At 41.1% G+C, this 26,495-nt stretch overlaps 3 protein-coding genes across 4 annotated transcripts; all 3 read left to right on the top strand.

Moving 5' to 3' along the window:
- Positions 1 to 1,148: 1,148 nt before the first annotated feature.
- LOC135261585 (inhibitor of growth protein 4-like) lies at positions 1,149 to 7,880 on the top strand. 2 transcript variants are annotated; one of them, XM_064348065.1, is made up of 8 exons: positions 1,149 to 1,292; positions 1,803 to 1,874; positions 2,177 to 2,343; positions 2,983 to 3,097; positions 3,770 to 3,884; positions 5,067 to 5,211; positions 6,251 to 6,312; positions 6,629 to 7,880. In XM_064348065.1, the coding sequence occupies exons 1-8, from the start codon at positions 1,256 to 1,258 to the stop codon at positions 6,666 to 6,668; spliced, it is 753 nt and encodes a 250-aa protein (XP_064204135.1). In that variant the 5' UTR covers positions 1,149 to 1,255; the 3' UTR covers positions 6,669 to 7,880. The 2 variants fall into 2 exon arrangements, with proteins under 2 accessions (XP_064204135.1, XP_064204136.1); XM_064348066.1 differs by having other exon boundaries at positions 3,773 to 3,884.
- Positions 7,881 to 12,009: 4,129 nt separating this feature from the next.
- LOC135261584 (glyceraldehyde-3-phosphate dehydrogenase-like) lies at positions 12,010 to 19,357 on the top strand. Its single transcript, XM_064348064.1, has 12 exons — positions 12,010 to 12,119; positions 12,730 to 12,769; positions 15,127 to 15,226; positions 15,460 to 15,566; positions 15,670 to 15,760; positions 16,297 to 16,412; positions 16,958 to 17,039; positions 17,967 to 18,118; positions 18,383 to 18,461; positions 18,565 to 18,648; positions 18,786 to 18,883; positions 19,069 to 19,357. Exons 2-12 carry the CDS (start codon positions 12,747 to 12,749, stop codon positions 19,136 to 19,138), a joined length of 1,002 nt encoding a protein of 333 aa, XP_064204134.1. The 5' UTR covers positions 12,010 to 12,119; positions 12,730 to 12,746; the 3' UTR covers positions 19,139 to 19,357.
- Positions 19,358 to 20,482: 1,125 nt separating this feature from the next.
- Positions 20,483 to 26,366, top strand: LOC135261586 (vesicle-associated membrane protein 2-like). Its single transcript, XM_064348067.1, has 6 exons — positions 20,483 to 20,767; positions 21,246 to 21,265; positions 21,954 to 22,077; positions 22,332 to 22,490; positions 23,527 to 23,578; positions 24,604 to 26,366. Coding segments are annotated over exons 2-6 (354 nt in total). The 5' UTR covers positions 20,483 to 20,767; positions 21,246 to 21,263; the 3' UTR covers positions 24,621 to 26,366.
- Positions 26,367 to 26,495: the final 129 nt, after the last annotated feature.

Here is a 26,495-nt window from a genome sequence, read left to right on the forward strand (position 1 = left end):
TTGTACACGGGGACATTGTCATGCTGAAACAGGAAAGGGCATTCCCCAAACTGTTGCCACGAAGTTGGAAGCACACAGTTCTCTAGAATGTCATAGTATGCTGTAGCACTAAGATTTCCCTTCACTGGAACAAATTAATACTCCTTCACCAGGCTTTACAATTGCCACTATTCTTTCAGACAGGTAGCGTTCTCGTGGCATTCGCCAAACCAAGATTCGTCCTTCAGACTGCCAGATAGTGAAGTGTGATTCATCATTCCAGAGAACGCATTTCCACTGCTCCAGAGTCCAATGGCGGTGTGCTTTACACCACTCCAGCCGACACTTGGAATTGCACATGGTGATCCTTGGTTTGTGTGCGACTGCTCGGCCGTGGGAACCCATTCCATGGGGTAGTCTGGAACTCGGTAGTGAGTGTTGCAACCAAGGAGAGACGATTTTTATACGTTATCTGTGTCGGCACTCGGCAGTCCCGTTCTGTGACCTTGTGTGGCCTACTGCATCTCAGCTGAGCTGTTGTTGCTCCTAGACATTTCCACTTCACAATAACAGCACTTACAGTTGACTGGGGCAGCTCTAGAAGGGCAGAAATGTAATGAACTGACTTGTTGGAAGCGTGGCATCCTATGACAGTGCCACATTGAAAGTCGCTTAGCTCTTCAGTATGACTCATTCTACTGCCAATGTTTGTCTTTGGAGATTACATGACTATCTGCTTGATTTTATGCAACTGTTAGCAATGGGTGTGGCTAAAGTAGCCAAACCGATTAATTAGAAGGGGTGTCCATATACCTTTGGCCACATAGTGTATGTCTGAAACTTTTAAAAGATTTGTGTTTGATGAGTCATTCATCTCTTGGGTAAAGCTGATACGTACAGAAGGTTGGTAAGTGATTTGTTTGGTATAAATGTAGCGGTTCTCTGCAATTGCACCAGTGCATGAGATGCATGAAAAAAACGATTTTTAAACGCCTACTTGACTGGAGAATGCTTTGGATTGGATAGCATGTGTGTAACTGACCGGATAATCGACAAATATAAACCAATTGACTCACGCCCCTGTTGCTTTTGACACCCTCTTTCTTTAGACGTGGCCCGCCCCATAGAGCGTACGTAAGGCCCGCCCCGTACTCCTGAAACTTGTGGAGAGCTATGTGATGCATACTCCAGTCCAGTAGGTGGCGGTATTGCACCGCTAGTTACGAGTGTAAACAAAAAAGAAAAAGCACGATTTTTATTCGCGTTTGTTGTCAAGATGGCGGCAGGAGTGTACTTAGAACATTATCTGGACAGTAAGATTTGCTGTTTTTGCTTTCTGCATAAGCTATTGTGATTGTTAAATTTTAGATACTTCTTATATCCTTGATTTTAGATTACATATATTGTATGTCTAATACAGTATATTTTGCTTTAAAATCAGAGATTTTCAAGAAAAGGCAACATTGTATTTAATCTGGTCTGGTATACCGTTACAAGACAACTAGCAAAATTAGCATGTTGATATATTTTTACTCGGTTTGGTGAATGTGCCATTGCATGCTGCTGAATGTGATCGGGAAGTTCTGTGTTTTTTTTATGAGTAGCTCTTGCTGTATTACGGCACCCTTTTTCTTTATCTAGCAATCTATGCTAGCTTCCTAGCTTTGGTGGTTAATAGTTAACGGTTATAGCTTGTTAGACTAGCTAAAACGTCTTTAGAACTGGTGACCTACTGGTTTAGACATGTATTTTACGTATTTTATGAATTAAAGTCAATTTTATGAAACGACTGGTTTGTTAATCAATCGATGTCGTTTCCCCAGGTATAGAGAATCTGCCGTTTGAGCTGCAGAGGAATTTCCAGCTCATGAGAGACCTGGACGAGCGGACTGAGGGTAAACCGGCATCGTTACTTCCAATTTGTATTATTTTAGATATTTTGTTTAAACCTGACCTGGTCCTTTCTGCTTGCGCGTGTTTCCTGTCATTTGGAAGAATGCTAATTCAACGTTGAACACTCCTGTCCAGAACCGGGTTTAGCGAAAACACTGATAGTATCTCGTTCTATTTGTCAATACACATTCAGCGAGTTTACAGAAGTTTACTGTGTTTACATCCCTGAAGTTCTGTCAGTATTCATTCTTTGTAGTCTAATGTCCCATTTACGCTTAGTACCCTCTCCCTTGTGATATCTTAGACCTGAAGGGGCAGATCGACTCACTTGCGCGGGAGTACACAACCAGCGCGCGGACTCTGTCTTCAGAGCAAAAGCTTTCCCTTCTGCGGCAGATCCATCAGTCTTATGGCAAGTGCAAGGAGTTTGGGGACGACAAGATCCAGCTGGCCATGCAGACCTATGAGATGGTCAGTACCTGCTTCAGTATGGCGTCCTGGCCATGTCCACCGAGGTGGCCGTTGGGTGCATTTGAATTGTATTGCACAGTACAACTTATCAAATGCTAGTTCTAAATCCCAAATACTGCTTATGTGTCAAAGCAGTTAAATATGACAGATGGAAACTTAAGTGACTAATATTCAAAAGTGTGCACACCTACACAAAATTTTTTGAAAGATATAAATCTCACGAAGTAGTTCCCCGCTCACCTTTCAATTTCACATGAGTTTGACTGTTGCAAGCAGCTAATCTTGCATCTGTCGTAAGTTATGGAATATATACATTTGATTTTAATGGAAATCTAATTGTTTCTATTAATATATTGGTATACTTCTTACATTACATTGCATTTAGCAGACGCTCTTATCCAGAGCGACTTACACAATTTTAACGTAGCATTTACATTGCATCCATTTATACTGCTGGAGATATACTGAAGCAATGCAGATTAAGGGTACAACGGCAGTGCCCTTCCCAGGAATCGAACCTGTGACCTTTAGGTTACAAGACCGGTTCCTTACCCATTATAATACACTGCTGCCCACTTGTGATTGATTGTGATTTTTTGTGTTGCCGTAAGTTTAATTCTACTTTTTCATGTTTCTCAGGTGGACAAACACATCCGTCGGCTAGACACTGACTTGGCCCGCTTTGAGGCAGACCTCAAAGAGAAGCAGTTGGAGAGCACTGACTACGACTCCGCCTCCAGCAAGGGCAACAAGGGTGCGTCTCACAGCTGTGTGTGGTCTTTGTGTGTTAGGGTTTGGGCTTATTCTTTCTTAAGAGAGCGCGAAATGATACGTGGCTTGTGATGAAGTGAAGCGCGTTGAGTGGTGCTCAGTTTGCTTGGTGGTATTATTGGTACTGTGCCCACAATTTACAAAGATGAGCAAGAGTGGGTTCTGAGGGCCAAGTGCAACTAATGACCACTGATTCACACCCTGATGAAGAAGAGCAATGGAGGAAAAGTGCTGGATCTTAGTCTCTGCCTTCAGCCTATAATCTATGCACTATCCAAATGCGCTTGCCATTCTTCGCCCACTGAGAGGAGCAGAAAAATATCATTGTGACCCATGCTCAACCAGTTTAAAAAACACCTGCTGTGTTCATGCCTCCCTAAGAAGTGCTTATCGACTAAGAGGGAATACAATTTCTTGCGTACTTCAGTAACCATTCAAAACTACACACTCAACAGAGAAAAAATTCTGTGTATGTGAGGAATTTACTGTAATGGTCCCTGTTGCAGTTGGGCATTCTTAAACACTGGGCAGAGAAAACAATTTTGAATTGAAAATGGTAGTACAAATTTTCAGCATTTAAATCATGTTCTTGTGATCACTGTCCTATTGGGTTGTGAATGCTGCTGTGTTAGTCTGTTCCCGCTCTTTTTTTCAGCAGAGTCACGGGGGCTAAAAGACAAGAAGGTCGCCCGAACTCGGTCAAAGGTAAAGAACTCTGATGACGACAGCAGCCCCAAGAACGGACAGAAGAAAGTCAAGCTCATACACACGTACGTACATATGCTCGCTTTTGCGTGTCACGTTCTCAGGACCTCCTGTCCTCTCCGCGTGTGGGGCTTCGTCTTTCATGAGTCTTACCTTTTTTATTTTTTCCTTTTTTGTTTGTGTGCTTTGTAGTTGCAGCCTCAGAGCGTCATTCATGGAACCTACGTTGTGGTTTTTTTGTGACAGACGTTTGCTGAAGGTTGAATAGTCAGCAGATTCTTGTATTCCCTCCGTACATTTCATTTTTTATTCATGTATTTCATTTATTTAAAAATTACAGCCCCAAACTAACATTACAAAAATGCCCCAGCATTGCACAGACCACAAAATACAGGTTAAATAAGTGTATCATAGTAAAGGCCCGTATAGGAATGATAACAAGGTACAGACAAGGACACACTTTGAGTGGCAGTCTGGGCAGTGGTGTGGGTGTCCGATCAGTCTGCCCAGCCAGTCTCTTACGCCGCTCCCTGTCACTCTCCCTCTGGCTCTGTGGCATCCATTTGATCCCCTGACCTGGCTTCCCTTGCCAACAGCAACTAAAATCCTTCATACAGATGACAGTGAATGTACACAGTCTATTATAAGACGAGCCTGACCATGAAGCTCTTCCGTCTTGCCTTTCTGCTTAGCCTGTTTAGCCAGAGGGCCATTTTTGTGTCCGGTACGAGACATGCCAGTTATATAAATTGGGCGCTTATCAGTCTGTAGCTGAAAGTCCATGAGAAATGAGCAGATCAACAGAACGCTACATCGTTTCGGATTTTAGAGGAGCTGCAATATATCATTCTGACATCAGAATGCAGTGACCAGCCACTGATATTTTTTGTTTCTTGTTTTACAGACTGATGTCTGTGGTCTGATGTTTTTTAGTAGCATGCGTTTGCTCCTTAAATCTGGCACAGATATGAGTGAGGTTTCGAGCCATTGTGGCTCTTCAGTGGACTCATCAGATTACAATGAGAAATCGCAATGACACGGAACATCACTCATCTTTGCTGAGGGGAAAATGTAGCATTCAGATTCATCCTTCATATGCGATCGAGTGCTCCGTTTTAGCACCCTGTCAGAACCATTGAATTTTTCTTTGTTGTATAATAAAAATTTGTTTGCACAGTTGTATAATGGATGATGACTTCAGTGTTCAGTCTCTGCAGATTGTCAACTGTGTCACTCTCTGTCCACAGAGCAGAGTTCCCCGCCCCCACAGTCAACTTTGGGAACGTCCACCCCTCCGATGTGCTGGACATGCCAGTGGACCCCAATGAGCCCACCTACTGCCTGTGCCACCAGGTGTCCTACGGAGAGATGATCGGCTGCGATAACACTGACGTGAGTCCAGAGTCCAGAATGCGCCGTGCTGCAGGCTGGTATTATTGCCCTGCACTGTGAGGGGAATGCGCCGTGCTGCAGGCTGGTATTATTGCCCTGCACTGTGAGGGGAATGCGCCGTGCTGCAGGCTGGTATTATTGTGCTACACTGTGAGGGGAATGCGCCGTGCTGCAGGCTGGTATTATTGCGCTGCACTGTGAGGGGAATGCGCCGTGCTGCAGGCTGGTATTCTTGCGCTACACTGTGAGGGGAATGCGCCGTGCTGCAGGCTGGTATTCTTGTGCTACACTGTGAGGGGAATGCGCCGTGCTGCAGGCTGGTATTATTGTGCTACACTGTGAGGGGAATGCGCCGTGCTGCAGGCTGGTATTATTGCGCTGCACTGTGAGGGGAATGCGCCGTTCTGCAGGCTGGTATTATTGTGCTACACTGTGAGGGGAATGCGCCGTGCTGCAGGCTGGTATTATTGCGCTACACTGTGAGGGGAATGCGCCGTCTGCAGGCTGGTATTATTGCGCTGCACTGTGAGGGGAATGGCCGTGCTGCAGGCTGGTATTATTGCGTGCACTTGAGGGAATGCGCCGTGCTGCAAAGCTGGTATTATTGGCTAACTGTGAGGGGAATGCGCCGTGCTGCAGGCTGGTATTATTGCGCTGCACTGTGAGGGGAATGCGCCGTCCTGCAGGCTGGTATTATTGCGCTACACTGTGAGGGGAATGCGCCGTCCTGCAGGCTGGTATTATTGCGCTGCACTGTGAGGGGAATGCGCCATGCTGCAGGCTGGTATTATTGCGCTGCACTGTGAGGGGAATGCGCCGTGCTGCAGGCTGGTATTATTGCGCTACACTGTGAGGGGAATGCGCCGTGCTGCAGGCTGGTATTATTGTGCTACACTGTGAGGGGAATGCGCCGTGCTGCAGGCTGGTATTATTGCGCTGCACTGTGAGGGGAATGCGCCGTGCTGCAGGCAGGTATTATTGCGCTGCACTGTGAGGGGAATGTATGGAAACTCAGCTGCGCTGTGCTGCTGTTTTGCAGTGTTCCATCGAGTGGTTCCACTTTGCCTGTGTTGGACTGACAACAAAGCCCAGAGGAAAATGGTAAGAAGAGGGTGAAGAGAAACACAGGTCACCCAGTTAATAATATTAATCACAATAATAATACTATTACCTCCAGTTTGTCAGCTTGGTGGTTTTTCAAGTTCTCAGGATTAAGTTATCAGTTTTTCTCACAAGTGTGCTCGTTTAGTTTTGTCTGTTCAAAACGTCCACTGTGAAGCACTGTGTGACTGCTTGTTTGTGAATGTATAGATTTCCTCCTACCGTGTATAGTGAAGGCTATTCAGAACATACCTGACCCTCATGGGTACAGTATTAAGACTGTTGAGCATCCCTATTTTTCTGGGGTTTTTGACAGGTACTGCCCACGCTGTTCCCAGGAAAGGAAGAAGAAATGAAGCAGAGGACAGCGAAGGAGGGAAAATGAGAGGGGGATTTACTCTTTTCCCCCTCACAGGGCAGTTAATGTACACTATTATTTGGTGCTCGTATTCCATTCCGATTGACAGACTGATGGATGAAAAACAAGTTTAAGTTCTGTGATTATTATCATTATTAATGCTATTGACTTTTTTTTTTTTTTGTTAACGTTTGTCTTATTTTTTCCATGGAATTGGTAAGAACTGACAGGAACACAAACAGCATTAAGGTCTGACCGGCCATTCCTCTTCCTATGCACGGCTATACTGTACCAGATTAACTGGACCATTACTGTATTATCTATTGTGTTTCTTTTTGTATGTTCAGGATTGTTGTGACCCGACCTGTCACATTTTCTCCTGGACAGTTTGAAGCGTGTGGACTGACTGAGGAGTAAGGCACTTGTCCTGTGATAAGTTGGATACTATTTTTCTTAAACCGTAACTGGAATAACTTGACACAATTCAAACCTGGAGAGACTAGGTAACTCTTTCCAGTTCCTGTTCCGGGTCTTATAAAGACACAGCTGAGGTTTTATTTGTACGAAGCCTCTTCTTGACCATCATTCATTTTCCTCAGAATTACAAAGAATGGTAGCTTTTTGTTCAAGCCAATAGCAAATTTGCCAGCTTGAGAAGTTATGAAAAGAACGAAAAGAGGTTGCTGGGAAGTTGCAACATGCTTCTTTTTCATTTTTTAAAGCAAAAATACGTGTGGTTAATTCCAACATGGTCCTATTGTCATTACAGTGAGCATCCATGCAGTGTAGTGTGAGGTCAATGGTGGCATTTACTGGTTTACCGCCCCCTCCCCCCTCCACTTCTTTTCCCCATGTTTTGGTGGGGTGGATAGGTGGGTAACATTCGCCTTGTTACTGTTGTTATTGAATCCATTTGTTAGTTTAACTGAAGCGTGTGCTATTCTGAAAAGAACCTGCAATGAGCAGTACTGAGCTAATGGTGTACTGTCTGGACAGTATTATGTTCTGGACTTACTGACAGTATGGTAGTGGACTTTACTATGTACGTACTGACAACAGGGAACAAATACAAGTATGGAACAAGTACAGTGGAAATGCTGACTCTATTTAATTGAAAAATCAAACATGCATACGGAAATACTGTACATCTTATTCTGAAAGTGAACTGTTATTTTGTTACATCTATAATATAATACTAATTTGAAGTACACTATTGAATGGGTGTGGTTATTTAAAACTCAAATTCTGCTTGTGTGTGCGCGGGTGTTTGTGTGTGTGCGTGCGTGCGTGTGTGCGTGCATATGAATCATGACTAAGTAAATGCTGATATGGGAGACCCTTGCCAACCTCAGGCCTGTTAACTGAAGGTTTGACTTACCATTTTCATCAGCACTGCCTTTGGCCTTCAGCATGCAGTCGTGTGTGAGGAGCACATTCTCCTGCCAGGTGCATGCATGCTTGTGCACGTGCCCCCTTCTGCTTGTGTGTGGCAGCAGCTGTCTGGAGAAACGTGCTCGCCACGCCAGCACTTCTGGGGAAACACTGTGGTTATTAGGAGCTTGTAGTATGAGAAGGCCAAGCCACAGCCAAGCTGGGAGGGCAAAAGGAGAGTGAAGAGCTGCCTTGTGTGAATTTCAGTGCTCAGTGTGTACAGATTCTTCAGGTTTTACTCATGGTACAGTGAGGCTGAAAATGCGTGTCTCGATAGCTGGCTCCCGGGAGGATGTGTTCGCCAGTGTCAGTATGAGCGGATCCTCATCTGAAGTCCTTCCTTTCATCCGTTTGGAGATCCCGCTAACATCCGTTTGGAGCGCCGCTAACATTGCTAGCATTCTAGCATTCTATTAACACTGTCGTCCAGCTATGGCCTATAAATATCTATCCACTACTAAAGAATCATACACAATTTCTGTTTTCTATACACAATTTTTATTTCCCTCTGCAAACCTGTGTATGTCCCTATCAGATAACATTACATTTATAAATTATGCTGCTTTATATTTTACGGAAACAATTCTGGTTGCTGGAGGGTTCAACATCAGTGTCCCACCAGGAATTTTAACCCGTAACCCAGGGCTGCCCAACCCTGTTCCTGGAGATGCACCATCCTGTAGGTTTTCATTTCATCCCTGATTTGGCACACCTGATTCTACTAATTGGCAGCTCAGTGAAATCTCTAGCCGCTTGATGAGATGTGCTTTGTTAGGGTTGAAGTGAAACCCTACAGGACGGTAGGTCTGCTGTAACCTACAGTAGGTGTTAAAAGCCTTGCTTTTCTGTACCACTTCACCAAGGGCAGCTTGGGAAACACTTCCCACCCAGAGAAGGCCTTCAGATTGCCCTAAAGGGTCCACTGAATGTTTGCAAATCTGTTTGAAAAAAAATATTAGGCCATTTCATGGTTTTCATGTACGGTTTAGTAATACATGTTCTGTTTAAATCAAGTCCACATCACTTGATGTAGCAGCAATCATTCTCTGGCTGAGATTGATAAATGCTCAAAAAGTGAATTTGTTAATGAGTGGAACATAAAAATAGCTATGCTTTTGTAATTCAAACATTTTGTCCTGTTAAAAATAAAAATTGGCTTTCGCTTTCTCGCAAAGAAAAAAACGTAAGAAAGCTTTGTACATGTTACTGTACGTTTAATTTTAAAATTAGAACAGCTTTGGAGTATTTCAGTAAAAGGCCTATTTAATGGTTTAAATTTTTATAAAAATGGTACCAGTAACAGAAATCATTGTGAAGTTCTGCATCATACAGCATATTATCACTCAATGTAACTCATGTTTTTGAAATTTATGGTGAATCACAGTACAGTCCTCTGTGCTAAATGCTACCCCAGGGTTGTGTTGCATATTTTGTGCTAACCAAATCCAAATGATGTAATTGGCTCAGTAGATTATGATTTTTTCAATGAAGGTGGTCATCCATTCTTATATGCCAAACCTCTCCTTGGGTACTCGCATCGAAACCCAGGTATTGATTGTGAACCAATTCAAGCATACCTGATATAACTAATCAAGCTGCTGATTATTTGCATCAGGTGTGCTTGAGATGGAACGCATCAAATAGCTGGGTTTGGATGATAGTACCTGAGGAGAGGCTGGAAAACCACTTGTCTATAAGATCGGGGAATCGTTATCCATGGTGCATACTGTGAGTGACGTGGCTGAAAAGGTTATCTATGCGTTGAAAGTATTTTTAGTTTGACATTTCCTTCACCTTTTCACTTAAAGAATGTACAGCTGGGTTGTGATTGGTTGCAATTTACATTTTATGTCAAAATTGAAAACCAGTAACAAAAATAAGCTATATGTTTTTTTGCTGCACAATATTCAGAGTCATTTTCTATAACACCTGCATGGCCTTGAACACCAAATACAAACTGCAGATCCCTTTACATGAATACAGAACATATATGAACTATGGTGCAGTTAAAGCCTTTTAGAGACTTTTAAAGTTATTTTGCCTCAGTTTTTTCCAACAATTAATATGAATTGTGTTGGAAAAGAATTAACATAGTTTCCTAATTTCCTTCATTCTTTTTCATGACCATTCAGATACTTTGCGTCTGCATAATGTATCAACTAAGAAGAGAATAGATTATGGACTTAATAGAACCAATATATATATTATAAGACCAGCATTATGTGCCTATACTGAAAAGGCATTTAAAAAAAACTGCACACGTAGCAGTTTGGATGTCAGTGCTTGACGGGCCTGTGCGAATGGGCGGTACGGCCTATAGAAAGGGAGTAAGTGAAAAGGGTCAGGGGAACATGAGAAGTCCTGGTCTTTACTGTAAATGTCATGGCCTGGAAGAAAGAAATGCAATCCCATCTTCACTCACTGGGTCCCTAACCCACCAGAGAGGTCAGAACATATAGCTGCTGTCAGGCTCCACCCACTCCGAAGGCCTTAACTCTAGGCTGTCTCCAAATTCTCCTCATGGGTTACGGTAATCCAATAACGTTGACAACAATTTTTTTAGAATACATAGATTTATGTTTGTAGTACTATGCAAGAATTTCAAGGCACACTTGAGAACAACTGTTAGGCCCATTGTACAAGTACACACGGACATGTTCAATGTTAAATCAACATAGTTTCTACAGAGTGGACTCAAACTTTGTAAAAGATTAATTAACACTGGACTAACACTACTGTGTATCGGCCCAGTCATCTTCACAGTCAAAGCGTAACTGTCATAGCGGTAACACAATGCGCTGATGAATTTTAAGCGTGCCAAATTCAATTTAGGTAATTTTGTTCACCAAGGCGGTAGCGCGCCTGCAGAGCAGCCGGAAAAAAAGTTTGGATTAGTAAATGACTTGTGGGTGTGGTGCAGATTTGGTTTGTGGCCAATCAGATCGGCTGCTTTCTTTCCCTTATTACCAATGCATTAAGATTAATGCGATTAGTTATTTTTCATCTTGCCTGAATATATACCTGAAATATTGACTTATTTAATATTCGGCGTTTTTGTTACAATAATTTGTAGCATTAAAATTTGTTTATAGACTACTTTGTGAGTTTAGCATCCTGTTTTAGAGACAATACACATTCTCCGCTTAATTCGTTTCCGTGAAGCACTTGTCAACCCACAAGTGACCCGAAGAAACATATTATGCTTTATTCGTTATCAGTATAAAGTTAATCCAGAAAAGCGAGCATTAAACCGATTGGCTATAAATAGTCAGATGGTTTGGAGCTGTGGTTTAAAAAATTTATTGTAAAAAAAATGCTGCCACGGATAATCTTTTTTTTTTTTTTTGCAAAATTACTGACAGCTATGCAATGCATACTAATTTTTTTTTTCTTTGAAGACGTTTCACAAAAAGTTATAAAAGACGGCTTACTGAGTGCACCAACTTCTCTCGACAATTAAGCGAAATGGTGAAGCCGAATTAAAACTGCAAATTGTTTTCTGCAATATCCTATTTAAAAGGTTAAAAATAAGAAAAGATTAAAATATAAACATAGCCGCAATCTTTTATAGGTGGATTATTGTATGGCTGCAACATTACAATGACTGGAAGTTAGACACTGATAGCAAATGTAGACACAAATACTTAATTTGGGGACAGGCAGGTGCACACGTCCATACAGTAACCTACGGTAGATCCATTATGATTTTTGATATGTGTATCACATGGCGAGTGTGCGTGCAAATGATAAATATGGGCCTAATATCATATGTAGGATATACATTATGTCTGATAGATGGGGACCCTGAAAATTACCAGATGTTGCTACCTGTTGCGTTTGCCTTCTTCGGTCTAATATGTCATCAAGTTTCTGGCGACCTTGGAATTCGGGGCGGGGAAACAGGTGGGTGTGTGCAAGGGGGCGTTGCTGATATGGCAGAACTATGATAAAACCCATCGGCATCTTGGCTCAGTCCCACTCACACCTGGAGCTCCGGGACAGAGGCTTCTCACAAACGGTAACGGCAATATTTAAATAAAGCATCCCAGTGATCATCTGGTTTAAATAAGGTTTCAACGCCTCTCTGCAGTCGCTGCTATTGTTTTCGAGGCTTAACATGTTCTCTTGTGTGATAATTTGAATTAAGGAATGGTTTTCAAATTTTTTATGCTGGAGTTCATTTCGGTACTGGACCTCAACATCATTGCCCACGTTAATTGATGGTTCAAATCATCTATAGCCTACTTTACCATAAACTTCGAACAAAGCACATAGCCTACTGTGCACGAGCTGAATCATATATTTAGTCGGCTTGCTTATCTGTTGTAGTACTATGTAGATTATCCGTTTTGTTCAGTTTTTGTATTCATACGATTGGAATTTCCCGTGAAATGATATTTCAAGATTTTAGCAGACTATTGACAAATCTTAATTATTGCTTGAGTATTTCGGTGATAGTAACCTACAGCACTTATCAGCAAAATGTTCTACGTTTGAAATCTGAAATCATTGGAGTAAACTGAGTTTCTTTTCCATATTGTGTTATGTTGCCATTTACGAACAAATGACTATTGATAGTAAACTGTACACTATTTAACTGTCTGTTAAATAATTATCTTTTTTTCCAGAGGACAAGTCAGGGAAAATGGTGAAATTTGGAATCAATGGGTAAATATTTTAACTTCTTAAATATTACAATATATTGTTAAGTAACTTGCAGTAATATGCTGGCAATATTTCAGTCTCATCCTTATAATGACATTTTAAGAAATATCAGACTATATCATCTATATGTGTGTTGTTCGCAATATATTCATAATAATGATATCCTGGTACACATTCTCAGTGACAGTATGTTCACTCACATTTTGTAAGCATCAGCTTGAGGACAGACAAGCTCTGATCTTGCCCTCTAAGGAATTATGTTCTCCACAGTGTTAGTAAGACGACCTTCCTTTCTCTATATATACAATACCGTGTTTAGCCTGTCTTCGATTCTGTATGTATTTACAGTTTGGTTATGTAATGTTATTGCTCTCTCTCCTTTCCTCAGCTGTCACATTCCTCTTCCTTTCACCCTAATAATAGTCAGGCAACCTTTCTGGCAAAGTTCATGGGTACCACTCAGTAAAGACTGTAACCAGTAACATGTGTGCACCCCTCCCCCTCCTCACTTAACAGGTCATTGTAATTGAGCTAGTTCAAGGCTGAACTGCAATTTTATCTGTTCCTAATATCTTGTGGGAACTTCACACTGACTGGAAATATGATTACTGGCTACATGGCAGAGATTGGTAAATGGTCTGCATTTATATAGCGCTTTTATCCAAACCGCTTTACAATTGATGCCTCTCATTCACCCATTCACACACACACATACACTCGCACACTAACAGTGAAAGGCTGCCATGCAAGGTACCAATCAGCTCGTTGGGAGAAATTAGAGGTTAGGTGTCTTGCTCAGGGACACTTCGACACGCCCAGGGCGGGGGATCGAACCGGCAACCCTCCGACTGCCAGACAACCGCTCTTACCTCCTGAGCTATGTCGATTAATTCAATTACTGTGCAAAAGCATTAAACATTGTGCACTGCACAGTGAATCCACTCCTGTCACTTACTTCTTTCATTTTATTGCCTGCCTCAGAATTGCAGAAATATGGGGAGGAGTATCCACAAAGGATAAAGAATGCTGGGCTGCCATTTCAGCAGTTAGAATAAAATTGCCATTTGCTGTTGGTTATTGATAGGTTTTGTATCTATATTTTTTCAAGTAACCCTACATGACTAATCTTTTTCAGCCATTTTGCTCTTCACAAGCAAACTTAAGCTACTCACTATAGCTGCACTCTGTGCTTGACAGGCAGGGTAGGGGTTTTCTCTCGTGTATAAAGTTCCACAGTAACTGTCACTGAGAATTTCACAGGTTCGGCGTCTGCAGGGGAATCGCAGTTGTTGCTCCAGCTTTCAATTCCATTTATGTTTGTTTACCCTCTCTGGTCAATGAAGTTAATGATTTGAAAAAATCAATAATGTGCAAGATGAGCTTCATCTAAGCTACAAAATGAAATATGCTTCTTTGTTGTAGTATCAGTTGAGACTGAGCAGATGAGGTAGTGAGTAGAGGGTACTGTTGTAAGGAAGTCTGCCATCTGCTGGTAGAAACGGGGACCTGGGTGAAACCAAGGTTTTTAAAGGAGTACCATGGTGATTTTCACACTTTCTCTGTTTTATGTGCTATTTGCACAAGAGGCATTGAAGAAACACAATGAGCAAAGTATTAAATATGTCCGTTCTGTATTTTTGGAGAAATATGCGTTTTAAATTCATCGTCCCATTTTCAACCGGTTGAGAAAGTTGTCATTTTTCTACGTCACGAATACAGTGACCACTCCTATTTCCACGCCCCGTAAAGAAATCTGACAGGACACACCGTCCTGCTGTTCAGACAATGCAAATATTTGACTAACGTTAGGTTCATTTAAATTAGAGTTCCTTTAGATTATTTCTGGTTATATTCATTTAGCTAGCTAGCTAACGTTAGCTAGCTAGGAGGTTTGCTTTCATAAGGCAATGTTATCGATAACGTTAGCTTGCTAGTTCGCTTTTATGAGGACGTTATAGTTGTGCTTTATCTTAACTTGGCTAGCTAGATAGCAAAAATTGTAACTGGATACAAGTCAACGTCCTTACCTTAGCTATCTATCGATACTTGATATACTACTAAGCTAGCTAGCTTGTGAAAATTCAGTCTCCAAAAGAGAGCGCGTATCATGGGGGTAGCTATGGTAACGGGGAACGGTCTGTCAATCATAGCTAACTGACAGTTCTCATTACCACGCCCAGACGGTTCGGGTGAATTTTTATAGTGGGAAATTTAGGCTTAGAAAAATACGTTTTAAAGTACATTGAAATGACTGAAGAATAAAAAAATTATGCACATTTGTTTTGTTGTTGCCTGAAGACAACTGGGAAGTGTCACGTTCAACCACCATGGTACTCCTTTAATGCGTTTCTGATTTTCAGATTCGGCCGTATTGGTCGCCTGGTGACCCGTGCTGCTGTCATCACTGGAAAAGCCACCGTGGTTGCCATCAATGACCCCTTCATTGATGTGGATTACATGGTGAGTTTGGATTATGCAACAGAATGTGTTAAATGATATTCATTGCATTGTTGCTGGCATGGGTGAGAGAGGACTGGTTTAAAATACTACTATATGATACTCAGCATATAATAATAATAATAATAATAATTATTATTATTATTATGATTATTATTGCATCCAAATGCCAAATGCGAAGAACTGGTATGAATCTTGGAAATCTGTGTTAACACCCTTCCCCCCATACACACCAGGTATACATGTTCAAGTATGATTCCACTCATGGACGTTTCCATGGTGATGTGAAGGCAGAGGACGGAAAGCTGGTCATCAATGGCCACGCTATCACCATCTTCCATGAGTGAGTGACTCTCCAGTTTGCTGCAGTTATTACACAGAGTTATACACTGTTCTGTTGAGTACTGTGTAAATCTTTCAACCCCCCTCCATTTTTCTGTCTCCAGGAAGGACCCTGCCAACATCAAGTGGGCTGACGCTGGTGCTGACTACGTTGTGGAGTCCACTGGAGTGTTCACCACCATCGAGAAAGCCTCTGTACGTAAAACGTAACGCAACATGACTCACATTGCTACGATGTGAGAACAACATTAAGCAAAATCATTTGCATACATGCCAAGGCTGGAGAGAACTGAATTCCTTGAGTTAAAAAAAAAAATGCTTGTAATGTAATGTTCAATGAGGAGTATTCAATTTACTAATTTAAATTCTTTTCAACATCCTGAATTCATGGAATTGGTGCTAATACTGATACACAGTAGACAAACTAGCACCATTTCATCTGGATGGTTTACAATGGGCTCAACTATATGTTGCACTCGCTTAACAGTTGTTATTCAATTATTGTAAGTGCAATGATTAAACTGTTGATTTGCACATTTTAGTGATTGTTTTTTTTATCAGTGAAGTGAGGTGCCCTATTCTGGCACTGGCTGCCATTCAAAGTGAAATAGTTTTGTTTGTGCCCCTATTCTGTTGCCAAATTGATCTGACGTGGAGACCTGGAAATGTGCATAAGACTGGTTTCGGTTTGGTTCTCACTGTGCCCGTGTGTTCCAAATTCTCACCAACAGGCTCACCTGAAAGGAGGTGCCAAGAGGGTGATCATCTCTGCCCCTAGTGCAGATGCCCCCATGTTTGTGGTGGGTGTCAACCACATGAAATATGATAACTCCATGAAGGTCGTCAGGTAAGGCCACCTGCCCTTTGCTGGCCAACTCTGATGTTTTGAGGACAGCTGCAACCACTTTAGTAAGAGTTTAAACATTTAAATGACTGGACTGCACTGGAACAGCCACTCCTAATCTGTGAGGTAAATAGCAGTTGTTCCAGGTGTAATACAGATCTGTGGTCTAAAACCTGGAGTTTAAACTCATGCTAAATTGATTGCACTCACACCATTAATAATAATTGATGAACTAATGAACTAATGCACTTGTTGTACGTCGCTCTGGATAAGAGCGTCTGCTAAATGCCTGTAATGTAATGTAATGTAATATTATATATACTTTTTAATGAAAACACACAGTGCTACATAACTAGCTACCAGACATTGAGGTATAAATATGGAAATGCTTAGGAAATAGGGAAATGTTAATACCAAGTCAATGGAGATGATGTCCAGATTTTAAGTATGCACCAATTGTAACTTTGATTGTTTAGAATCCTCTGATGCTGGTAGTGAGATGGACAATGTCAATGTAGAGAGCGTTTAATTTGTCTTTTTCCTGACAGCAATGCCTCCTGCACAACAAACTGCCTGGCTCCCCTGGCAAAAGTCATCCATGAACACTTCAGCATTATTGAGGGACTCATGGTGAGGCCCGAACTTCACTAACGTCATAACGTCAAGTCTTGTAGACGTTCAGGAACACATTTATACAAGCATTACAAAAAAATCCCAAATGACACAGCTGGAAAGTGAATTGACTGGCCTAAATGTGTTTCAGACTGGAAAATGTTTAGCAAAGATTTTTTTTGCTGCTTTGATGTACCACATTGATCAGCAGCTCAGAAGGAAACAAATGAAGTGGTGGCCATAAATCATTTCACATTACAGTGACCCTCAAACACATTTATATCTAGTAACACCATTATTAAGTATATCATCATAATGACCCATTGTGTTAGTGTTCATCTCTTTGCTACTGGGTGTACTATAACTTAACACCCACAGAGACTACTTGGGATCATTTGGGAGCTGTCGATAAGAGATTAATTATGGCATACGGTATGCGCACAAAAATGTATGTGTATCAGACATTCCATATTTGGACATCCTCATTGCCAGGCTGATAGATCAGATATTATTTAACCGGACTTTAACCGGAACTGTACAAGAATTGTGTATAGTTCCCATATCTGTGCTATTCTCGTTGAGGTCCTTCAGGCTGTCCAAGTCCTGATTTTTTCCTATTGAGGACTCTTCTCCATTACCCTGACTGCTTTGGCTGGTCATAGTTATTTGACATATTATGGCATATTGTATGCAAATGTGGATTGGAATGACTGTCATCATGGATGGGAGAAGAACGAAATGGCACAGTTACTTTGCTTAATTTATGACCCAAGCATTTGTGTGGCTGAGTGCCCTGACAAAGATTTTGATGATACAAGGTCAAGTGTGTGGAAGAACTCAATATACCCTCTATGACGGGCCACTGATTCTTGTCACAAGCCGCGCCTTCGTCTTGTGGCAAGCACACGATTGGCTGATCTGCCGTCTTTTTACTCTTTAAACCAGAGCACAGTACATGCCGTCACAGCCACCCAGAAGACGGTGGACGGGCCCTCTGGCAAGTTGTGGAGAGATGGCCGTGGTGCCAGCCAGAACATCATCCCCGCGTCCACTGGCGCTGCCAAGGCCGTGGGCAAGGTCATCCCTGAACTCAACGGGTCAGTCACAGAACGTCCATCTCTTCCTGTAACAGCAATGGTGCTTTATTCCCTGCTCAATTTTGATCATGAGTTACTTGTGCCACCCTGTACAAACGTCATACAGTCTGGATAAGCAATTTGAAGCAAAGCGACTCTTAAGCATACTCTAAGGCTTGTTACATCACCTCTCATAGTGGAAACCCTTGCCTGGATCTATTTTCGGCTGGTGTATTTTGAGCTGAGTGGAATTTCAAAAACAAATTCTCCCAATCCTTCTTACAGAAAATTGACTGGCATGTCCTTCCGTGTCCCCACCCCCAACGTATCGGTTGTTGACCTGACAGTCCGCCTGGAGAAGCCTGTGAGTCCATCACTATCTCACATTTCTGTCTCCAGTGTTTTGGGCCTAACTTCTGACCGTCGTCCTTGACTTTTTTTTTCTTTTTCCTCATTTTCTGCTCCAGGCCAAGTACGACGAAATCAAGAGGGTGATTAAGGAGGCAGCTGAGGGACCCATGAAGGGAATTCTGGGATACACAGAGGATGCCGTGAGTGCCACCTTCTAATATGGCAGTCAGTTTGTGTCCTAGCGGCATTAGTTGTGGTACAATTCGGAATAGTGTGAAGAAGCTTAGCTGAGCAGTAATGTCAGTAATGCATCTGAAATTTCTGTCCGTCCATCCAGGTGGTGTCCACTGACTTCAACAGTGAGGTCCGCTCCTCTGTCTTTGATGCCTGCGCAGGCATCGCCCTCAATGAGCACTTTGTCAAGCTCGTCTCATGGTACGTCTTCATTTTATCAGTCAGTCCTGGGGACATCCTGTATGTGACAATTTAATGCAAAATTGTAGATATCAAAAGTTTTGACCCTTTGGGCAGCCCTGGCACAGTCTCGTCCACAGTGCAGTGCAAAAACAATGAATTTCCCACTCTATTGCCATTAATACCCCCTCTCCCTTGGCACACAGGTACGACAATGAGTACGGCTACAGCCACCGTGTCATCGACCTGATGCTCCACATGGCCACAAAGGAGTGAAGCTGTCATTCTTCATAAAGCGTGTCCTTTCCAAATGCACCTTTTACCAACCACCTGCAAAGATCTATCCAACAATTTGGCAACTTTTTAAAGCACTCTGTTCTGTGTGAGTAAACTAATGACAGTGTGTAAATCAATAAAGTTTTGCACATCTGTGCCACCACTGAACGCACAGCTGCTAGCTATGTCACATAATAAAGTCCTCAGTTTGTGAGAAAACATGGCTTGTGTGTTTTGTGGTGGTTTCATTTGCTGGTAGTTGGAATGTCAGTGATGGTTCATTGCAATGAATCAATCTCAATCAATCTCTTGAGGAATTTGAAATTATCAAATTGCATTCCTTGCAGTTAAATGTTCCATGTCTGGAACCTGAACTATAGGATTTATCAGTGATTCTGGATCTGTTTCAGTGCCTATTACCCTTCTTTAGTCTCTTAGTATGATGTGTAACATACTCGTCCCCATAATGACTCTGTTTTATACATTTTTAAAATTTTGTACAAACTACATTACAAGTTCATCTCCTCCACAGAACACATTCCAAAACCTGGCTCAAACTGTGTGAAGACTGTTTCAGTTAAAGTGGCCAAAGATTCAATTCAAGATGAAACCAATTGATGTAAATTATAGTAGTTCTTTCCTGAGAAAATACGTTGTAACATTTTGTCATAACAGAGTAGAGGAAGGAATAGGTTTGGTATTTTGCATTTGCACTGCAATTACCACCACCCTAATGCCAGCTTTTGCACTTATTGTTACCACAACTTTATTCAGGCCATTTTGTCCCCTCTCACAGTTCCAGGATGTAAATTCACTGTTAAGGTGGGCTTCATTGCCATTAAAACATGAACTAGGGTTTGTAAGCAAAGGCATGTGGGACGCATACTTATAACGCGTACCTAGCTTGCGTACACTTTTGTAAGGATTTACTATTAAATGATTACACAGCATAATACCCCAAAAAACATTGCTCAGTTACATACTGAAAATTCAAGTTGTTATAACATATAAGAAAAATGTGTTTTAACTTGTCAAAATATTAGGGGAAAAAAACACATTTTGCTGAGCAAACAATCAGAATCAGGTGGCTGGCAAGGATTTATGGAAGATGGAAGATGCAGAATGATGCAACCCCAGAAAAATAAGCCTTGCAACGGTGTTACATATATCCTTTGTTTTGTTGGTCAATTTGGGGGCATATTTTAGGAACATTTGGGGGCCATATTTTGTATGTCCATTGTTCCTTTAAAGAAGGTGATTGGTATGTCCTTTTCAGGCTTCATGTACTGTATCCGCCGGGGATTTTCCCCGAGAGAGAGAGAGAGAGAGAGAGAGAGAGAGAGAGAGAGGGAGAGCCGACTCAACATTACCCACAGAACCACTGCAGTGCCGACAGTCGTCTTTTCCGTGAGAGAGATCTGCAGTTAGCTAGCTGTCGAATAACTGTCTTGGGTCCCCCTAGCCTACGTCGTGAAACGGAGAGGAGAGGGTAGACAATACATTGCTACTGTGGGGATACACACACACACATGCACGCAGAAGACAGCCTAGCAGTGATTTAATTATTTATATTGGAGGAATAATAGCCTATTTCATACTTTATTGCTCTCTGTTGGATGTGATTTCGAAGTAAGTTGATTTTTAAATTTCTTTCTTTTGCTTTCATTTCCATCTTCAGTCAGTGCTTACTTTTAAATCATCAAGGGTCACAGTTTCGATGTAATGGCATAGCATATATGTTGTGGGGTTTTGTTTGTCGTAGTAGCCTGGAATTTAAATTTCTTTGGGTTGCAAAGAAGAATCATTTCCCTTCATATAAAACCACCCGTCTCATAAACTCGCATGGATCTGCTCGGTCAGCGTGACCTAGCCTTAATTTTTCAACGTCTGCTTTTGTGATGCGTATGCGGTGTTCTGTTTGGCGAATTTAAAATGTCCCGAGAAAGATTTCAGCACTACTGAAATAGATAATACTAAAAAGTAGTCATTTATGAAGTAGATTTAAAAACGTTGTTAGTGACAACTTTCATGTTTCTTTTGAAAATGGAGTTACCTTTAGTAATCTGTGTAATTCCTCCTCCCTTTCTCACTTGCGTCTTGCTTCCAGCGAGCACCTGAAAAGAAAATGTGAGTACCCAAAAATGTTCTGTATGTCAATGTGTTCATTTTCAGTTTGAGAAATTATTTTATATTTCTACTTCGCAATGTAAATCACACAATATTGTAGCCTATCAGGTGTTTTGTTGATGACATATTTAGGCTACTTAGATTTTTAATATGGCCACTGTTAGCCAATATCATTTTTAAACATTGTAGCAGATTAAGATGTCCATTACGAATGTTTGAGTGCGTGTGTGTATGTATGTGTGTGCGTGCGTGTGCATGGATGAGTGTGTGAAGACATAGAATGCGTAGCGTACAAGCTATGCATCTGCTGGTGCTATCAATTAGATTTTTCTGTTCAGGAGTATATTAATCATTCTTTAATTCTTCCTTATTATGAGCAGACACAATAACCTACCTAGTTTATAGGTGGATGATGGATTACACTGTCCTCTCATTTGGACAGTTCCACTTGCCCTATCCTCTCTCTTATTTGCAGTGCATATTCTGTTCAAGTCCAGTTTAGTCATGGCACATCAAATCTATTGTCTTTGAATCAGCATTCAGTTTTACAGTGCGCTCATATTCAGTCTAGTTTAGTCACGCTGATTCTAAAAACACTTTCTGAGTCCAGACAGGTCCTGCGTTGTCCAGTTTAGTCTCACCCTGTTTGTCTAGGTTGGAAATCCACTCTCTTTTTTTATGTTTTTAGGTCGTCCCCTGCCTCTGATGTTCCTGCCCCAGGAGGTGCCCCAGGGGCACCGGAGGGAGAAGGGGGTCCCCCCAACCTCACAAGCAACCGCAGGTTACAGCAGACCCAGGCCCAAGTTGACGAGGTAAATGGTGTGGGCGGGGCAGGAAGCGGGCAGGCCTTCAGTGACAAAGGCCCGAAATGGACAGGGGAAAAGACGTTAGTGAGGCGCATATGTAAAGTGCACTTATTTCCCAATCCAAGTCCTTTTGGCCTCAGCTACAGATTGCGGACCCCAGTTCTATCAGGTGTGGTGACAGTGCATAAATGAAACCGATTGAGCCGCTTGGCCCGTCCATGCGGGGAATATTAAAATTCTGCTCCACGTCTCTCCCCCAGGTGGTGGACCTCATGCGCGTGAACGTGGACAAGGTGCTGGACAGGGACACGAAGCTGTCGGAGCTGGACGACCGGGCCGACGCCCTGCAAGCCGGAGCCTCCCAGTTCGAGAGCAGTGCTGCCAAGCTCAAGAACAAGTACTGGTGGAAAAACTGCAAGGTTGGTTCATTAATGGGACGGTTGGCAGGGTCGCAAAAATGGAGTGTTGCCACGAGACATAGACTCTGATTTCAGTCCTGGCAAACCAACCAAAGTGCGTCATATGCAATCATCCAGACACCCATTCACAAAAAGAACAGTTCATTATATAAACATAAACTTGGGCCAAATAATGTCATTTAGCTGCTTGCTTGTACAAGGAACCCTTGTATTTATTTACTCTGTGCATCCAACAACATGTTTAAAGTCAGGTCTTCTTTCAGAATCATGTCATTATTTTTACCTCTCTTTCTACTGCAGTCTGAGTTGCACGTTACATTTCTGCTCGGTACATCAGTCAGTCTATCTTTCTTGCTGAATATAAATTCCTAAACCATGCTGCCTGCAGACAGATGGTTGGTCTATCTCCCGTCCAATCATGTGTCACGGTTCTATGGGGGAAAAAGGGAAATCCCAATCTGGATTACAGTGGACAGTGATTAATCCAGCTGTGACCTATGACTGACAAATCATCCTTTCTCTCCCTCCCAGTACCTCTATTGCAATCTCTAATCATCCAATCGCACACCCCCCACCTCACCCCCAACTCTATCTCCTTTAATCTTCTTCATCTGGCATTTGGGCTTGCATATCTTTTTATCTCACAAAGTTTTTCACTCTCCCTTGTATATTTCATGGCAGCATCCATTCTCAAGTTTTCAACATTGGTCTTTGCACTGCAAAATATACTTTTGTCTCTGCTTTGTTGATTGCTCAGGACCAGTGCTAGTGCATATATAAAATTGTCTGGACTTGCAGTCGCATCATAATTGTATCAGAGGCATTATTCTTTTAAAAGCCACCAACCAACAATATGAGGATGATCAATGTAACTATATCTATGTCTGTTCATGACAGCAACATAATCAGTTCCTTAAGAATATGAGATTAATACTGCAAGAACAATAGCAATAATATCTTACACCAAATTAAAGTTCATGGAGCTGGCAAGGTAAGATTTGGATTAGAAAGTAAAGCACATTTGTCTTTCTTTCAGATGATGATAATGATGGCGATTATAGGTATCATCTTGGTTGGAATCATTTTCTGTGAGTATTTCTTTGTCCTGCCTAATTTTGAATCTAATCAGCTCATTCCACACATTTCCACACACATTCCACTGCCAGACAGGAACAGGAAACACACTTTGAACAGATGTATACATTATGGGACTGCTTAAAATGGTTAACTAATATTTCTTTTTGTTTCTTCTAAATTTTCTAGGTAGCCTGCATAATGTAATGACACAAGGCTTTATTAATTTGAAGCACATGCCAAATGCAGAACAATATCAGACAAAGTTGTACTAAAACAAGAAGAGACTAGTAATTAAAGGACTGCAGGGAATTGCAGGCACTCGCTATATAAATCATAATAAGGATATGTAGAGTTCTGTGGGAAATGAGAAGAGCCTCAACAGATGTTCATTGAATTTTGAAGTCTGCAGAAGCATCTTATCTGCTCAAGTTCAAGCAAGTACCTCCAAACCAATTGGATGGTTCTTTGTCCTTCAGCAATACAATGATCCCAATGCTGTTAAAGCCACAAAGTCAAAAACTGGCCAAGTTTTTGACTGACCAAGTAATTCCCCTGAATCCAACTGAACATGCCTTTCATATGCTGAAAACAAAATGTAACATGCCTAGCCTCTGAAACAAACACACGCTGAATATGGCTGTAGTACAGGCCTGGCAGAGCATCACCAGGGAAGATGCACAACACCTGGTGATGTCTATGGGTTACAGACTTTAAGCAGTCCTTGCATGCAAAGGATATGCGACAAAGTGCTAAACATGACAACTTTCATTTATATATACTTTCATTATTATGATGCCCTGAAATGGGGGGCTATGTATAAAAAGTGCTGTAATTTCTACACGGTTCTACAGGTTTATAAAATACCCGTAGATAAAAGCAAAGAATGAGCAATTTAACCGCATGTGTTTGATTATAAATGTAAAATTATGTAGTACAGAGTCAACAAAAAAAAACACACCTTTATCCGAAACATTATGGAGCTCACTGTATATGGAATACTAGGTGTGTAAAATGAAATGCTCTCTTTTCTCCTTAGTGTATTTCTTCTATTGAGCTGGCCTCTTCATGGAAGAATGCAGAAGACAATGAGAGTGAAGAACATATGTAATCCCTTATCCCTGTCTCATCAGCATCAAACGGATACTTGAAGGTTCAGATGAATAATAGAGAAATAGTTGGAACAGGCATTTGGTTGGAGGCTTGCTTCTTGTGTATCTTAAGCCAAAATGAATCAGAAGTTTTTAAATACCTAAATTTGTAAAATACCTAAAAATGAAAGTTGAAATCCTTCCAAAATCAACTTTTTACAATAATGGCCACTGCTACTGTTTGAAATCATGGTGAATATGTTGAAAACATTTTTTGGTATGCTTTCTTGTGAAACAAGTCAGTTTATTTATTTATTTATTTATTTATTGTTTGAGAGAGAGTTCATGCCATTCATTTTTTCTCTGCATCATGGCCTGGAATACTTCCTCACAACAAATCTGAGAAAGTAAATGATAGGCCAGAGAAAGGGTACACACCAAGGACACTAATTCTGAGTGCTCTCTGTGGGTGTCACTCAGAAAGCAAGACAGATTGATATATAAAAAGTAAAAGGGAAACTGTTCTTCACAAATTTGAGCCTTGTCCATTGTGGACATGGGCTTTGAGTGTCATACAGTCTTACTTACATACAGTACATACAATACAATACACATCATCTTGTGTTGCCATATTGTGGTATACTTTACAGATTTTCTTAATTTGCACTTTGGGAACTGGGGTTCAGAAAATGAGCAATTACTAAAAATCCAGATCAATCAGAGATATTTGCAGTATTTTCTTTGTATTGGTATAGTAAAACAATCTGTCTAGAATACATACATACTTAGGTCTGCATATATTTATATAATTGAATACATTAAAAAGAGGGACACAATGCATTGGAAGGTACCAACTAAGTGACTAATGCAAATACTGAATATCATCAGAATTGATATCATCTTAATTTATATTGTGTTCACAGATTCAGCTGTTGCTGAATGCATTGAAATGCTCTGATGGTCATATACCAATTGACAGCCAATGTGCAATGACTACTAAGTATTCCTAGCTCATTAGTTCCCTGTGTATTTATTCTGAGGATTTGCTGTACTGGGTTCCCATGATGCACCTGTGAAGTGGAAAGTGTGCCTTAAGAAGCAGTGGCCTATGACATGACAGACTAGTAGAGCAGTCTTTATGGAGCTCACCATGCCATTAAATCTCTTTTGTGCAGTGCATGCTGGTACAGGTCAATGTCACGCATGGCAAATGCAGGTATCTTTATCTCACACCCTATTACCTCTAACTTTAGGAATCGACTCCTTAATGTAATCTTTTCACCTGACCACTGCTTTAGGAACACTGTATTTGTCAAAGTTACAGAAATAACCAATTCCTGTGCAATATTAAATGTACTTAATGTGGCTCAAATTTGCTCATAAAATTTATTTTCTTACCGGCTGTAAAAAAAGGAACTGTGATCAAGTATTTCAACTTTTGCTGAATGTAAGCAGTTTCTAGTGTTTTTCCCTTTTTTGTTTCATGGTGGAAATTGAAAGGTTTCTGTTAAAGGAACTGTGAAATGTTGTAACAAATATTTATATATTAATAGATATATTAATAGAATCAAACTAAAGTTTATGAGTCATGAATTGTAATTATGATACAATACTGTGGGACCTGTTGCTAAATTGTGTATTTTGTTGATTTAAAAGCATGTCAATCTGCAGACTATTTTTGCTGATGCTAATACAGATAACATATGTTGTGTATCTGTGTTCATGGCCTTTATTATGAATTTCTGATACCTATACATCATATTTCATATCATTATTCATATAAAGAACATTAATTCTCTGATCAAAACAAATAACTTTGGCTCACAATTAAACATATTTT

This window comes from Anguilla rostrata, chromosome 8 (genome assembly GCF_018555375.3).
Source record: "Anguilla rostrata isolate EN2019 chromosome 8, ASM1855537v3, whole genome shotgun sequence".
In the NCBI taxonomy this organism is placed as follows: Eukaryota; Metazoa; Chordata; class Actinopteri; order Anguilliformes; family Anguillidae; genus Anguilla; species Anguilla rostrata.